At 34.5% G+C, this 15,945-nt stretch overlaps 2 protein-coding genes and 1 pseudogene across 6 annotated transcripts in view; 2 read left to right on the top strand and 1 right to left on the bottom strand.

The window, feature by feature from the left end:
- Positions 1-1,093, top strand: part of LOC105111360 (NAC transcription factor ONAC010) — a 2,637-nt gene extending 1,544 nt beyond the window's left edge. Inside the window, exon 4 of the mRNA XM_011006685.1 lies at positions 1,063-1,093. Within this exon, the coding sequence (XP_011004987.1) occupies positions 1,063-1,093 (31 nt within the window). The remainder of the gene's footprint in view (positions 1-1,062) is intronic.
- A 635-nt stretch (positions 1,094-1,728) lies between these two features.
- Positions 1,729-5,407, bottom strand: LOC105111359 (tRNA (guanine(10)-N2)-methyltransferase homolog; annotated as a pseudogene).
- A 1,491-nt stretch (positions 5,408-6,898) lies between these two features.
- On the top strand, positions 6,899-15,945 carry TERT (telomerase reverse transcriptase). Of its 5 annotated transcripts, none has more exons than XM_011006658.1 (11): positions 6,899-7,289; positions 7,367-7,583; positions 7,690-8,075; positions 8,197-8,323; positions 8,603-8,747; positions 10,088-10,226; positions 10,332-11,576; positions 13,036-13,580; positions 14,278-14,550; positions 14,698-14,975; positions 15,642-15,945. In XM_011006658.1, the coding sequence occupies exons 1-10, from the start codon at positions 6,966-6,968 to the stop codon at positions 14,969-14,971; spliced, it is 3,675 nt and encodes a 1,224-aa protein (XP_011004960.1). In that variant the 5' UTR covers positions 6,899-6,965; the 3' UTR covers positions 14,972-14,975; positions 15,642-15,945. The 5 variants fall into 5 exon arrangements, with proteins under 5 accessions (XP_011004960.1, XP_011004959.1, XP_011004961.1 ...); XM_011006657.1 differs by having other exon boundaries at positions 8,191-8,323; XM_011006659.1 differs by having other exon boundaries at positions 7,690-8,077; positions 8,205-8,323.

Raw genomic sequence — 15,945 nt, 5'->3', positions numbered from 1 at the left:
TTATTATTATTATTTTGTAAAGAGTTATATTAGTCTATCACTAATTAGGATAATTATATTGATGTCCAATGGGATTAATGTTTTTTATATGTTTATTAGCCTATCACTAATTAGAATAATTTTTTTTTTTTTTTATTATTATTATTACATTACTGAAGAGCTAACAATATGATACCAAGCATTACTTTATTAATTTAGGGTTTCTTTTTTTGACAATTTACCCAAGCTTCAATTTTATTCTTAATTTTTTTTAACAGTTATTTAAATTATTTTTAAATTAGTTAAATCAATTAAATTATATTGACATGATTTTATTTTAAATTCTAACTAAATAAAAATTATATTTTCAAAATTTCTTTATCGGGCTAGATTTAATATGAATATCAAATAGCTCTTTTTAACCTAAATATTTTTTATCACCTTCAAAAATTATTTAAAGATACATTAAAACCTTCAATAATTATTAATAAATATTGAAAATAATAAAGAAAAAACACATGAATTAAATTGAATTAAATAGTTGAGCAAATATATTTATATACATAGAAGCTGTCAAAAAATCAATTCAACTCAAAAATTTAAGTTATTAGATAAAATTTTAAAATATAATTTATATTATTATCTAACATAACCTCTCAAGCAAAGATTATTTAGACTTGAAACTTATACAGATCCATATTATCTTATACTTAATTTTTATCAAATAAATAAAAATAATAAGATATGAAATTTGATTTTTAAAAATCTAATACCATATTAAAAAATTATTTCAACTTAAAAACTTAAACTATTAAATAAAATTTTAAAATATAATTTATATTATTCTCTATTTTATTTCACAGTATATCAATTGAAGATAATATAATATATATTTATAGTAAATCATATTCCATCCGGGAGATCTAATATCTCTTTACCGTACCGCAAGGACGAAGACAATGGCTCCACTCCAGCATTTCCTCATAAGCCACAAACTATAACAGGAGAGTATCACGTGCTGTAAACTAGTCATCCCTGAGCCGTTGCGTGAAGAAAATGGCTTCCATTTTCCCTTCTATCCAGAAATGGGCAGATATCCTCACCTAACTCATGATCTCACCATATAAGGTCAAACCCAACTCGAAATCATTACAGTAAACGAAGACGATTGCAAGTTACAGGGGCAATCCTTTTCCTGATACTCATACAAATTAAAAAAAAAAAAAAGTTGAAATACTGCAAAAGGGCAACTTGCAAGGCTGAAGGCTTAACAGAGTGTTGCACAAGCATGGAGTATTATGCATCACTAGGTCTCTTGTATGATGCCTCCCTCTCGTCTTTGTTAGATCTTCACGATCGTTTCACTGAGACAAGGTGAGCAATGAAAAGGCAACTTGGTGAGCAGGCTGAAAAACGCATTTGAGACGAAGAAAGTAGACCTTGTACTATATGATTTGAAGGCTTTCTTTTTAATAGCAATCACAAAAATAATTAGCAACCTAACAGCAGAAAAAAAGATTAAAGAATAAATAATTATGCTATTCCTAGTAACGCCACTCTAAAAAAAAAAGGGGGGCAAATGATTCTTATGGTACAGGTGAAAAGGCAGACATAACATTGATTCGTGTTCGTCAGAAAAGGGCAAATATAGCAAGCTTATTCCGGGTTTCATAAATATTCTATCCTTCCATCTTTCCTGGTTTCATAAATATTCTATCCTTCCATCTATCTATTCTTTCTCCATCAAGATGAAAATCATGAGAAAGCAAAATGCAGTCATCAAGGCGCAATGTCCTGGTTCACTTTTTTTGGGACGTAATGTCCTAGATAACATGGAGTTGCAGCAAAGTCATACATATTTTCCTCTGTATTTTGGTTTCAGTTCTTTATACAATTTAGAATCAGTTGTTTCACATAACTGGGGATGAGCTGGACTGAAAACAGAAGAATTAAGATTACCATCTTCTTACCACTTCAAATTCTCCTTGAACTCCTGGTGCTCGATCTTGGCTGCCTCAGCGATTTTGTCAGCGTATGAAACTGTCTTCACTATGGTTAGTAATAACGTGAACTTGGAATCTGTTCAGAAGACACTATTAATTTCAAACATGGGTGCTCTGGAGAGTGATTTTCCACATCATCTTCTCTCAATACAGTGTAAAAGCATACAAGCCTGCCACCCATTACTAGCATTCTAGCAGCAAGGTCAAGTGGTCATCGACACACTCAGCTAAGCTGTATGGAGCAGTTGAAGGTATGTGGTCAGTTTTCTTGTCATCAGGAACAGTGTATGGGCACAATTCCCTTGAGCAATTTTCAGCCACCAGAATTGCACCCCCCAGCACGAACCCCATAAGGTGGATCATGAACTATGGCATCAAAAATCTATCAAAGAGAATTTAATTGAATCAATTCAACAATCAGAAAACAAGTAAGTCAAAACAATAAGTTAGCTGGTACCAAAAACAGCATCCTATTATTTCCATGAAGCAAACTACTTTAGAAACCACCATCATATAACTTGAGCAATCATTCATGTTTTCATCTTGAAATAGAAAAGTAATAGGCAAAGTTCCCTGCAATTTTGAAAAAAGTTCAAAAGAGTAAAACTACTCACTCCCAAGGGAAAAAGAGAAGAAATGATAAGCAGAGGTTGAATCATTTACAAATAAAGAACCTGAAGTTGTTCGTCTCAAAGTTGAAAAACACGTCAACAGCATTGAACATTAAAAGCATGTTAAGAGAATAATATCAGAACAGGGATTAGTCATCCTAGCAAGCTCTTCCTTACCCAAGAACTAGTTTTTACCTCTAAAGCCCCTCAACTATTATTTTCATCAAGTTTCACAAAGACTTGAGTCTCCACAGGCTTAGTCTGGCAGAAAAGGTTTGTGGCTGGAAGTGTGGCCACACACATGACTTGGTTTTCAATTTCTTCCTAGGTATCTAGCACTCATTGATACATGCCCCTCCCTGTAGGGTGGTGCAAGATTTCCAAAGTTTATCCACAAGGGGTTCCTTTTAACAAATACAAGGCTTTGGCAGCTAGGCCATTCCCATCTACCCAATTGAACACATTGCTCTTTAATGATCTTCTCCGACAAGATTCATTCTCATTTTCTTTTCAGCACATCAGCTTAAGTTTAATTCTGAACTCAAAAGAAACGCTACAGGGCAAGTAAGACATTTACAACCAGCATGGTCCCTGTTTCTAAAATTTTCTTCTGTTCCGGATCAGTTATCCAGTCACTTCGTGCATAGCACTCCTTGCTGTTTTGAAACTAGGAGATGGATACTTCCAATGATTTTTAAAACTCTTTAAGCAAACACAGAAACAAATATTCATGAAAAGACAACTAGATACTGTTTTCCAACATAAGATTATTCAAACAGAAGCAAATAGCACACTCACTTCAACTGTCAAAGCCCTCAACAACCAGGCTTCCTTCACATTTAAATCACTCTGCAAGGTGCTTCATTAGCCAACAATCAAAACAAACCCATGGTTTATAAGCATGATCTTAATGCAGAAAGGTATGCATGATTCACATAAACAAATTTAAGATAGCCATGTTGGTGTACGATGTTTAATAGACAGCTGTCTGTATTTTGAACAGTGGACATGTCTCTACACTAAAAGGGGGGAAAGAGAGAATTTCAAACCAAACAAACTTAATTGCTAAATGTGAACAGAGCACCATCATTAGATTTGCAAATTACAAGCACCTACATAAAGAGTTTAATTTTTAACTTTAGACAGCAAAATAATCAGGAATGCACAGATATTGTCTTGAAACATTATAGTATGTGGTTTGGCTTCAGCATAAAGACATATTTTCAAAAACTTTGCTGAAATTCAAGCATGCCTCCTTGTAACTCAAATAAAGACTTGAGGGTGGAACGAATCATATTTGTATCCAGGATGAAAAAAGCAGTCTCAAAAAGGATTACATCTTTTAATCCAGAACGCCAAGGAGGAAGACTATTGTCTCCCCTTAAAAGAGCAACTAGCAAGGGTAATAATCCATACTGCAAAAATACATTAACAAATAAGCATAGTTTAGGCAAGCATGAAGTTATTTTCTCAGATAACTTAACCAAAAAAAAAATACAGGGAAAAAACATATTTTCACTCTAAGATATATAATTTTATATACAAAGACAGTTTAGCAATGCATAGAGTGTTTTCAATCACCTGCTTGAAATTGCTCCAAACATTTCAGTTAGGACCACGACCATCAGGTTCTGCCCTAATATCAATGTCAGCTCCCTGAAAGATTTACATCAGTTGTTGTTACTAGAAGCAGCAAATAGATTGTTTCGATTTCGTAAGGTAAGTAGCAGATGGAAAGTAAATTAACATGAAGGAAAAGGGCAATAAAACGCAAACCATGGTGTGATTGCCCCAAAGTGAACTGCAGCAATGAGAATGCTGCCAGATCCAACAAAAGGAGCATAGACGACTTTCCCTGGGGTGACATGTGCCATCAAGAAAGCCATCTCTGCACCCAGAGTTGCTGGGCCGAGGTACATCATAGGCGACTTTCCCTGGGGTGACATGTGCTTGGTTGGCCATCAAGAAAGCCATCTCTGCAAGACTGCACCCAGAGTTGCTGGGCCGAGGTACTTGCGGCTTTTTAACGGATAAGTTGGTAAGAGCTTCCTGTCAGCACCACCAAATTGTTGATCAAAAAAGATTCTTCTTTGGACGACCCGCGGAAGCCCATTGTGAGTTCCATAGTCATCGGTTTCCATAAGCCAGAAGTTGTGGTCTGGGTTTTTCAAATTTACTCTACCCTGGCAAATGACAATAAACCTAGAAGCATGACAAGTGAATAAAGGGTTCAATGCAATTCCCGTTCCCTATCTCTCATTCAAAAAAAAAAAAAAACATAATCTTTACGAACAGTACTAAATCTTTCTAATAATCAATGTTGGCAAGATTAGATTAGAAAAAAAGTGAGCAAGAAAAGAAAGAAACCTTGAAAGGAGGTAAGCAAGACCCTTGATACGGTCATTTTGTTCCCGGAAGCTGATTTCCTTTCCAAAGCTGTCAACAGTGACTTTGAAAGTAGTTTAACAAGTCAAGTAAGGTAATTTTCTATCGTCTGGATAACTCTTTATAGCTTCTTCCAGTTGCTCAGAGCTACTTCCTTATCACCAAAGTTCATACATTCCTTTGACAAGTATGCTTCGACTGACAATCTTTCGAGCGATATCTTCAGAAGGAAGCTTAACCAGGTAGAAAGGGGAGTCAGGGTGGTGATTTTCTGGTAGCCTCCGTTCCAAACTCGAAAACCCACCAAACAATTTTGCCAAAACTCTACTTCTGCCAACATTCTATACTAAATGAAGAATATTTTAAAAAATTAATTGAGTCTAAATCATTGTGATCACCCAAAGATACGTGGTTTAGGATTATCTCCATATCCAATATTCCTATACTTAAAAAATATTAGGATGGTATAATATGGATTTGGCTTGTTTTTAACCCAAAGTTTTTTTTTTAATGTGGTTATGAGCCTAGTGAATATAATTTTTAGTTTAATTATATATTAAACTCAAGCAAATATAAATTTAGCAAATTTCTAGATTTATTATTCATGAGTTAAGTATGTAGTCTAGTTCAAGTGGATATAAATTTTACAAAATATCAAGTTCTACACTTTTAAAATTTGTTATGTATAGAGTCTAATTAAAAATAAATTTAACAAATTGTTAAACATATTATTTTTAAATATCAAATTTAATTAAATATGTGAGTCTAATAAATTACTAAATTTATTATTATTAAACTTAATATATGTAAAGCTCATTTAAGCATGTATAACTTATTAATCTTGAGTTTAAATGTATATCAAACCTAATTAAATAATAATTTGACTTGTTGTTATGTTCATTTAATATGAGTTTGATAATATAACAAGTTCTAATGATTAAAAGTTTGGAAATCATTATAGTTAGGTTATAAAACTCTCATGTTTATTTTTATGATTTTTAATATAAAATATTAATATTATAAGTATTTTTCTCCCTACATATATAGATTTTTTTTAAGAATTTAGAATATTTTTATCTCATTAACATTATAAAAATAATATTTACCTCTTATTAATATTTTATAAATAATATTTATTTCTTATAATATTATAAGAAAAAAATAATTCTTCAATCTCTTTATTTTAAATACCTTTGAATTTATTCAGTTAAAGAGTTGGTAATTTTAACTCTCTAGATGTTATTAATGTATAATTAAACTAAAAAAACAGAATAGCATAAGTTAGCATAAATGGTTCTTTATTTGTTTGCGCCTCTTAGCTTTCATATTTTTTTCAGTATACATGAACACATATAATTATAGATTATTTTTATTAAAATAAATAGTAAATTGTTAATTAACCTTTTTTTTCTTAAAAACCCCTCAACAATTCTCATATTTGTTTTACGTCGATATGCTTGTGGCCACCAAGGAGTGCAGGCAGTCACCATGAACTAGTCATGTATAAAACAAAAGTCATTGACTGAGAGTGAGTTTTAACTGTATTTATTTTGAAAAAAATATTAAATTAATATTTTTAGTTTTAATATATTGTGTTAAAAATATAAATAATATATTTTCAAATAAAAAATTATTTTACTTTATAATATCAAAAAACAGATAAAATATATAACTCAATCCCGAATAAACAAGTCTAAAAATGTTTTTGCTACTTTATAATATCAAAACACAGATAAAATATATAACTCAATCGCGAATAAACAAGTCTAAAAATGTTTTTGCTTTTATATTTTTAAAATATTTTAGAAATTTAAATTTATTTTTAGTGTTTTTATATATTAATATTAAAAATAAATTTTTAAAAATAAAAAATATAATTTTTAAAAATATTGTAAAACATAAATTACAAGTTCAAGTAATCATCCTCCATCGTCCCTTTCCTCTAAGAAAAACTCTCAAACACAATGCACTGTGAAGAAAAACAAAAATGTCCAAAAAGAAGACGAAAGGAAGAGTCCCAGAAGTTTTATGGAGAGTATTCAGATATCGAGCTCGAACCCTAAGCAACACAGTGACATCCCTAATCGCCAATCCTCCATCATCATTTGTGCTCTTTAAGGCTGATGATCCCGCCAATTACCGGAAACTCCTTAAAGACTGCTACATCGTCCTCAGCGACAATGCACCTCCTGTGGCTCGCTTCAATCTCGAAAACAGATGGCCTCAACCTCTTATCGTGAGCCGCATCATTGAGTTCATCGTCACAGAACAACCTTTGTCGAATAATGTTTTATGCAGCGGTTATGACAAGGCAAGTACTTGGACTAGTCTTTCTTCCTGTATTTTTTTTAAAAAAGAAAATTCATAAGCCCTTATTTGGTTTTACAGTGTCTTCGTTCAAGCCCCATTGCGGAGGTTTTGACGAGTTCAGCGTGGACCCTTTTGTTGGAAAGGGTTGGGGATGAATTTATGAATTACCTTTTGAAGTATTCGTCAATGTTTTTGCCATTGCCTCGTCAGCAACACCAGCAGGTGGCAGGTCCTCCTATCACTGATTTTGTCTTTCAGTCGTCTCGGAGGAAGGGGCATTCCCCCAATCTTGTTGGTAACTTGACAGCACACGTCATGATCCCATCCTCATAACCTGTGCAATTTGTTTTTGGGGAATTTTAGTTTTTGCAGTGATTATTGATTGTTGGTTTTGTACCCAGGACTTAAGAGGAAGAGGGATTGGGATGATAAGGCTGCCGATGCTGCTAGCTTAATGCTTAAAAGACACCAACTTACTGCTGATGCTTCCTTAAGTTATGATAGGACGACATATCCTGTTATTGATTTTGATCAGGACAAGTGTTTATCTGAAAAAACTGGAGTTGCTGCTGTTAACCGTGATGGGCATTCGAATGAAAAACTCCCAGGCTTGTATCAGTGTACATTGAGATCCAGGAAGCCATTTGGGTGGCAGCGACGCCGCTGCAAAAAGCAGAGGTCTTTGGATGCTAAAGAAATTGATGGTAAGACTTGTTACATTATGAATGAAGGTAACTCACCTGAGAGGCTTCCTCTTGAATTCAGGAACAGTTCAAGCCCTGGAAAGGTAATTTCTTTTGAAGATCATGTTTTGTTATAACTGTTTTCCCGTGGTTCTTACAGATGGCTTCCTCAAGTTATTTATATTTTCTCTTTGTTATGTTTCTTTCTTTTCTATGTAGCTGCAGATGCCGCCGCCGCCACAATGCTGTTGTCATCTTGTGTTACAAGCTCCTAACATGAAAGGTATACAGATTGATAGGCGGCCAATATTTTATAATTCAAAACATCCTTCATCAATGCTTCCAAAAAACCGTATCCTTTCGTATGTTTCAAAACATGTGTTCTTTGCTCATGGTCTCCTTTTGTTCAGAATTATAATAGTTATCATTTAAAATTCTTCAATCCATAAACAAATTGCTTATATATACTATATAGTTCTTTGCTATTAATTTACCGTAATGATGCTGTTATGTGGAACAGTAATGTGCTTTTGTTTAAAAGTTGATTATTCCCTCCTCGAGCATGGTACAAGTTAACTTGTTGCTTCTGCTCCTGTTTTCTTGGTTATTGTATGACCTTAATGATATTTAGATGTACTGATGTGCTTGAAGCCTAATTTGATCGGTTCAAAGTCTATGATTCAGAGTATTTTTGGCCTATCTGATGAAGATTTAAGTGCTCCGTCAATGCCACTTTCCTACAGCAAAGACTTTTGTCTCATGGGATCCACATGCCTGTGAGTCAAGCTTTATATGTGATATTTTCTTGATGTAAAGAATTCACTTAACTCTTTTGTTTTCTTAATCATGTTTAGTAATTTCGTTATAACATTTGCACCACCTCTTATGTTTATAACTCTGCAATTATTCACCTCTTTGAGCTACTATGGACAAATAAACTAACCCAACAAACATTACTTGACTTTTTTAGGCTTGTAACAATGGGGTTGGGTGGCTTTTCTGTTCTTTTTTCATTGCTAGAGTCTATTTGCCATAATCTATTCAGAACAGTTAATTGAAGTGTAGAACATTCTGTAAGCTATGCCTACACATAACTTCAATGTGTGTGATATTTTCCAGCTGATCCAAGATTGAACAATTAGATAGTTGGCTTAGATTGTTTTAGGCATAATTGGAGCAAACATGCAGATAAGTTCCTTAGAAATTGTTAGGCTCAAAAAGGGTGTGGTAGGGAAGGAGGGTTTGCAAGCCATTTCGTGATTCTCTGTAAGACCGGTTCACTATATTTCTTTTTTCATTAACTTTCGTTTCTTTTCTTTTTTTATTGGGGAGGGGGGTTGGGGGTTGGTCAAGGGGATGAAAGTAGGAATTCTGTGAAGGCAGGAATTACCAAATAGCTTAATAGAGTTGATGTGGCTGCTATGGATGGTGCAATACTGAATAGATGAGTGATGGAAATGCATGATATTGATACTGAATGCTAATAGAGCCTCTAATGGGATATTATATGGTGAAATGTGATCTGGCATGCTGTCGCAGAAACTTTCCATTTCATCCAGTTTCAAAAGCCTCGTCACTAGAGGCATGGGATCCGCCTCAAGCCAATCCATAGACAAGGGTTCCTCAGAGTCAGAATTTTCATTAGATTATATTAATTCAACACTGATAGTTTTTATCTTTCTTTTCTGTGAATGTCAATTATAAGGAAGCCAAGAAAGTGCTTCAGCTATGAGTGCTTTCCAATCTCATTTAATACCAGCTAAAGTAAACTTCAGAAAGCTTCAAATAGAAGATACCGTGAGGAAGATAAGTGATCCTTCAATTAAACTAATGATTAGAAAGAGAACTTTTCCAAGAAAGAATACAGTTCTGAAATTTCTGTCTAGCCAAAAAAAAAACAAAATCTGAAAACACTGCATGCTGCCACAAATTCCTCTCTTCTGCTAAAAAATAGATAGTATTTCATGGAAGCTATTTGGTCCTTTGAAGCACAAATATGTAGGTTATGGAAAACTACGGGTACTTAGGAAATTATAGGAATATGTTACATGCAGAATGGATGCCAAATTACCTCTATGTTACAATGTAATAATTTATTGTTATTTTCCTTTCCTAGGTACCATTCCCTTGTTAAACTGGTTAAGGTTCTTGTAAGACAAACTCAATGCTGCAAGTATGCAAGGTTAATACATAGGCACTGCTTTGTTTCATCATTGAATCAAAACGCCACAGAAAATTCAAACTTGGTGTTTGAGGTAAGTTTCACCTGGGACCTCTGTGTAGTCTGAGAGGTTTGTGACTAGTTTAATTTCCTTTTGTTGCCAGAAAATTTATTCCTTTTGTGGAAAATTCTCTTTTAGGGGTATAATTTGGAGAGAGAATTCTCTGGGAAATCCCATGCTGTTGTTAATGAACGCTGTGATAAAACTCCGGGAACAACTGATCCTCAGATAGTGACACTAAAATCTTATTGCTCAAAAAGTCAGGTTGTGTCATTTATATGGGCTGTTTGTAGAAATGTAGTCCCTCCTGAGTTGCTAGGAAATCATGTCAACCGAAGAATCCTAAGGAGAAATTTAGCAAAATTTATTTGGCTCAGAAAGTTTGAAAAATTCTCACTGAAGCAATGTATGCATAAGTTGAAGACTTCCGGGTTTCCGTTTCTGTCAGACAAACACTGTTCATGCTTCTTGGATACTCATATGCTGAATAATACGCCAGGTCATGCTGCAGGCTTGCATAAGGATTTATATAAATGGAATGGTGCTGGTGCTGCAAATGATTTGAAACACCTACTTGTACAGAAATGGATATATTGGTTCTTTTCATCTCTGGTTGTGCCATTGGTACAAGCCAACTTCTATGTAACTGAAAGTGAGCATGGAAAACATGAAATCTATTATTACAGGAAGTCAATTTGGGAGAAATTAAGAAACAGAGCCACTTCTTGCTTGAAAGACCAGAACTATCAGTGCTTGGACGAGGCTAGTGCTGAAAGTATTACAGGCTGTAGGTTGTTTGGTTTCTCAAAGCTCAGGCTTCTTCCAAAGAAAAATGGAATAAGGATGATAGCAAATCTTAAAGCATCATCAACAATACCTGCTAAAAAATCCACTTCTGAACTTCAGCCATTTCGAATGCAGAGAAAAAAACAATTTGTTACCAAGGTGGTTAAATGTGAACATTTTAAGTCTGTAAATTGCGTTCTACGTGAAACACATGCTGTTCTGAAAGGTATACAGTTGAAAGAACCAGACAAGCTAGGGTCATCGGTGTTTGACTATAATGATATCTACCGAAAGTTATGCCAGTTTAAAATTTGTTTGAATAAAAGATCGAATATCATGCCTGATGTGTTCATTGTTGTTTCTGATGTATCCAAAGCATTTGATTCCATAGATCAGGACAAGCTGCTTTGTGTCATGGAAGATGTCATATATGAGGATCAATATCTTCTAAAGCGATTTTGTCAAGTTGTCAGCACTAAAAAATCTTTGTGGGCACATGAGCGCCTTATGTCAAGAGATCAAAACATCACCACTGGTCTTACAAGATTCAGTTCTTCTCTCCGCTTTGGTTCATTGCATACTGTCCTTGTTAATCAGGTGCTATATTTGAATCCCTCTTCTATTTTTCCAATGTTCTTTAATTAAATCAATCATGTTTAATTACTTTTTTATTTTTCATCAACTTAATCATTTAGGATCATCTATAAAACCTTGTGAAGAAATAAATGGAGGAATCAGATCCATATAACCAGCTGCAAATAGATTTGGATTTAGGTTTAGAAGACCATTTGAATCTTGCAAAGGACAACAAGCATGGAAAATGTAACGGAAATTATAGGTATCGATAGAAAACTTGACTGAATCTTGTTAAACACTGAGCAAGTTGAATTTGTGGTGGGCTAGGGATTTTGGATTGGGATTTGGGTTAAGATTTGATGCATGTGAAATTGCAATGGATTGAGGATATGTTTTGGGAGGATATTTATCATAGGAGTGAATGGTAACCGATGTTTCTGTAGGAAGAAAGAAATATAATAAAAGAAAGAAGATAAAAGAGAAGAGAAGCAGAAGAAAGAACACACAAGGCCAAAACCCTCAAAACTACAGCAAAATACTCAAATTTCATTATTCAAGGTCCTATGATTACATAAAGTACCCGCTCTTTTTAGAAGCATCAAACACGCAAGTTGTGCTAAACTAAGCAGGAAAAAGAAAACGTGCATTAATAATATTCCTAACATTTTATTCTAATTTCAGTTTGTTTTATTATTATTTTTAGGGTAAATAGTTCAATATATCCTTACATAATAGGATAATTCTCTTATCTGTCATTATATCTCTAATTGTGCCTGCTTAATACTTGAATAAAGTATTGGTTTTCAATATGTCCTTCCATCCATATACAAGTCACATGACTTTTCTGTTAATTTAGATGGAAAAAAATGGATGGAATGATATTTTGGAGAAAACTCAGGGTTTAAATAGACACAATTAAAGATATAAGGGCATGTTGAAGAATTGTCCCATTTTACAAGAGGATAGATGGAGCCTTTTATTCTCATTTTTAAAATAATGTCAATAACGGATAATTGTAGTGGTAAGTGAGCTCCTCATGGAACATTCAATGATGAGATTGAAAGTTTGAATTCAACGATGAGATTGAGAGTTTGAGTCTCACCCACTGTAATATGTAGTTAGTGGCATATCTACATCTTTATGTGTGATCATAGCTACTGAAAATTTCAGCCTCGATATAGGTGTAGCAGCGAGGATTCTTTAGATAAAAGATAACACTTACATTACTTAATTTGAGCCCTTGAGAACAGTAATTCCATTAACCACCAATGCACTTTTCTCATTGATTCACTTTCTTGAGCCCATTTTGCAAATAGCCTTGGCAGTGGGATCTCATTTATATCAACAGAGTAATAAATCACTCTTTCAAACATATACAGTTGGCTTGATTGTAGAGGCATATAGATTTCACTGATGCAGATATGTAATCTTGTCAAAAGCTAACCGGTGCTTGAAAATTTTGTCTCTTGTTATGTTGCAGGGGCGCAGTAGGTATCTGAAAAGGGAACAACTCCTGTCCAATCTCACTGAGCATGTGAAGCGCAATGTTCTTCAGTTTGATGATAAGTTTTACTTGCAAAGAAAAGGTATACCTCAAGGAAGCATTTTGTCTTCCCTGCTTTGCTCATTATACTATGGGCACCTTGAAAGGAATGTGATCTTTCCTTTTCTTGAAGATTTATCCAGAAGACATTCCTATCAGGATGCTTCTGCTATAGGAAGTAGCAGTAGGGATAAACTCGTCTCATCTCCTCATTACATGCTTCTTAGGTTCATTGATGATTTTCTATTCATATCAACATCTAAAAAGCAGGCTGCTGGCCTTTTCTCTCAGTTAAGGAGTGGATTTAGAGATTATAACTGCTTCATGAATGAGGAAAAGTTTTGTCTTAATTTGGATACTGAACAAGCATCAGGGCTTCAGTCAAACAAGCTATATGTTGGTGAGGATGGTATCTCCTTTCTTCGATGGAGTGGCTTGCTTTTAAACTCGTGCACTTTAGAAGTCCAGGCAGATTATACGAGGTTAGTTCTTATAATTTTTGCTGGATAGGTCTTATCCTATTGCTTGCTTAGACTTTTCTGTTCTGTTGTTTGGCTAGTAATTTTAATGGATGCCACGTAGTTCGTAGCTAGAGGCTGTAGGCCCAAAGACTTTGAGTCTTTGAGATTTATTTCTGGACTTGTAAATTGATCCAAATAATCTTAATGTGATGGAGAATCTGTTGAAGATTTATACATTATTTGACTATCAAAGGATGTTCTCATTTTTGGAGGTCGATTTCTATTATTATATTACCCAAAAGAGATCCTTTTTTTCCAGTTCAAAAAATGCAAGATCTTCTTTTGGTGTGAACTGAATTATCTAGGAGAACATGATGTTAATGAATTTTATAGTACATTTAGACTCATTTATTTATTTATGACTCTTAAGGTTTGGCACCCATATAGAGCACATAAGACTGTCTTATGAGTTAAAACTGTTTTTTTTTTAATGAAATTTTGCACTAGAGTTACCAAAGAGAGATGGATATCCTCTTGTGTTTTGATCTGGATTCACCTAAGGTGTTGGTTCCTCTTGTTCATGGAACCTTTCCTTTTGGTTCTGCATCAGCATGTTTCATATAGCATTCATCACTCAGATTTGTTACTATACATTCTATAGCATTCAATGTTTGCGTTTAATGTGTTCAAGCAATAACTTGTTCAATCTATTAAACAGGTATCTGAACAACCATTTAAACTCTACTCTTACTGTCTGCTGGCAAGGTAAACCTTGTCAACATCTAGAGAGGAAGCTGTGGAACTTCATGAGACCTAAGTGCCATCCCATATTCTTCGATTCGAATATAAACTCAGCACCTGTTGTCAGATTAAACATCTACCAAGCATTTTTGTTATGTGCAATGAAGTTCCATTGTTATGTCTCTAGCATGTCGTTCCACTGCCATCTGAGTGCAACATTCTACGCAAACATGATTGAAAGGTCCTTGAGGTTTGGATCTAATAAAATGGCTCTTTTGTTTATTCTCTTTCTCATTTTCTGAATGTAGGATCTAGAATAGCTTGGTGTTTTTTTTTTTTAATTCTTTTCATGTCTATTACCTCTTCTTGTTCTCTCTCTTTGTTCATTTACAACTAGGTATATGTACGTTCTCATAAAGAGAAGGATGCGTTCTATGCACCTTGGATCTTGTTTCCACCCAATTCTTCAATTGGAGGTAGGAGAAGTTGAATGGCTTGGGTTGAATGCCTATATCCAAGTGCTGAAGAGAAAACAATCGCGGTATAAGGAGTTGCTCTCTCGACTGAGTTTGAAGTTATCAAGGCATAGAACAGGCGGGAGTACATCTTCTCATCTAAAATATGCAGTTGATAGCTCCCACTCCTCTTTGCTTTGGAAAATCAAGTATTAGATAGGTATGTGATGATATCTCAAAGATTAACCTGCCTCTTTCATTTCTGACATCACTTGCACCGTCCAACTACTTTAAAAGAGTGTTTCTTATTAGGTTGTTAAAAAAGAGCTAACTCAAGGGATTAACGAGGGGTATGATGTTTTAGTTTGAGGTTGTTTAACAAGAGATTAAAGAACTGTTTGCTGGTGGGCTGGCTGCAGCGAGGATCGTATGAAATTTTGATTTCAGTAAAAAATATCTGGGAAAGCAACTCTAATTAATTTTTTGTACTTAAAAGGGTTGTCACCTAGCATGTGCACCTATTTGAATTACAAGGTTTTTCTTGCCCCCTTGACTTCCAAATCCACCGTTTGCCTGTTCACATTTTGCAGTAAGAAGTCAGTTCATTTTACTCTTGCAGTTCTTCATTTTGTGCTCATGGATGATTAACATGGTTGTTTGCATCAGTTTCTGTTTCAAACTCGTATTATGGACATACATGGTAACTTTAGAAAGCATCAAATGGCATGAAATGATTACCTCATGTGCATCTGCCGCGAGCACTAAATCTGGGAATGGCGTGTAAATTGGACTTGAATGAGTATCTGTGAATTATGATGAATTGGTTTTTCTGTGTCTCGTGATTTTCTTATTCTTTATTGTTTGTGCTTGATATCTGTTGTTATAGATAGTATGCAGTGCAAGCTCTCTGACGAGTTCAAGAACACTAGAGACGGGGATGGATTCTCAAAGTAGCACATATGAAGTCCATATGAATCCCACCAGTCCGGCAGTGAAGATGCCCTGTAAGGAGGCGTGCGGTATGCACACGCGGGTTGCAGCTGTCCACCTGCGCTTAGGGCATATGGGAGTGTGTGGAGGCCTACGAAAGTTCCTATTTTGATGTCGTTTTGAATATCCATATTTAGGTGTGTAGAAAGTTTTCGAAATTGAATTCAATTCATGAAAGATTAAAAAAAACAAAATTCTAT

This window comes from Populus euphratica, unplaced genomic scaffold (genome assembly GCF_000495115.2).
Source record: "Populus euphratica unplaced genomic scaffold, PopEup_1.0 scaffold533.1, whole genome shotgun sequence".
Taxonomy (NCBI): Eukaryota; Viridiplantae; Streptophyta; class Magnoliopsida; order Malpighiales; family Salicaceae; genus Populus; species Populus euphratica.
Note: the sequence above shows the minus strand (reverse complement) of the source record. Positions and strands in the feature narration are given on the sequence as shown.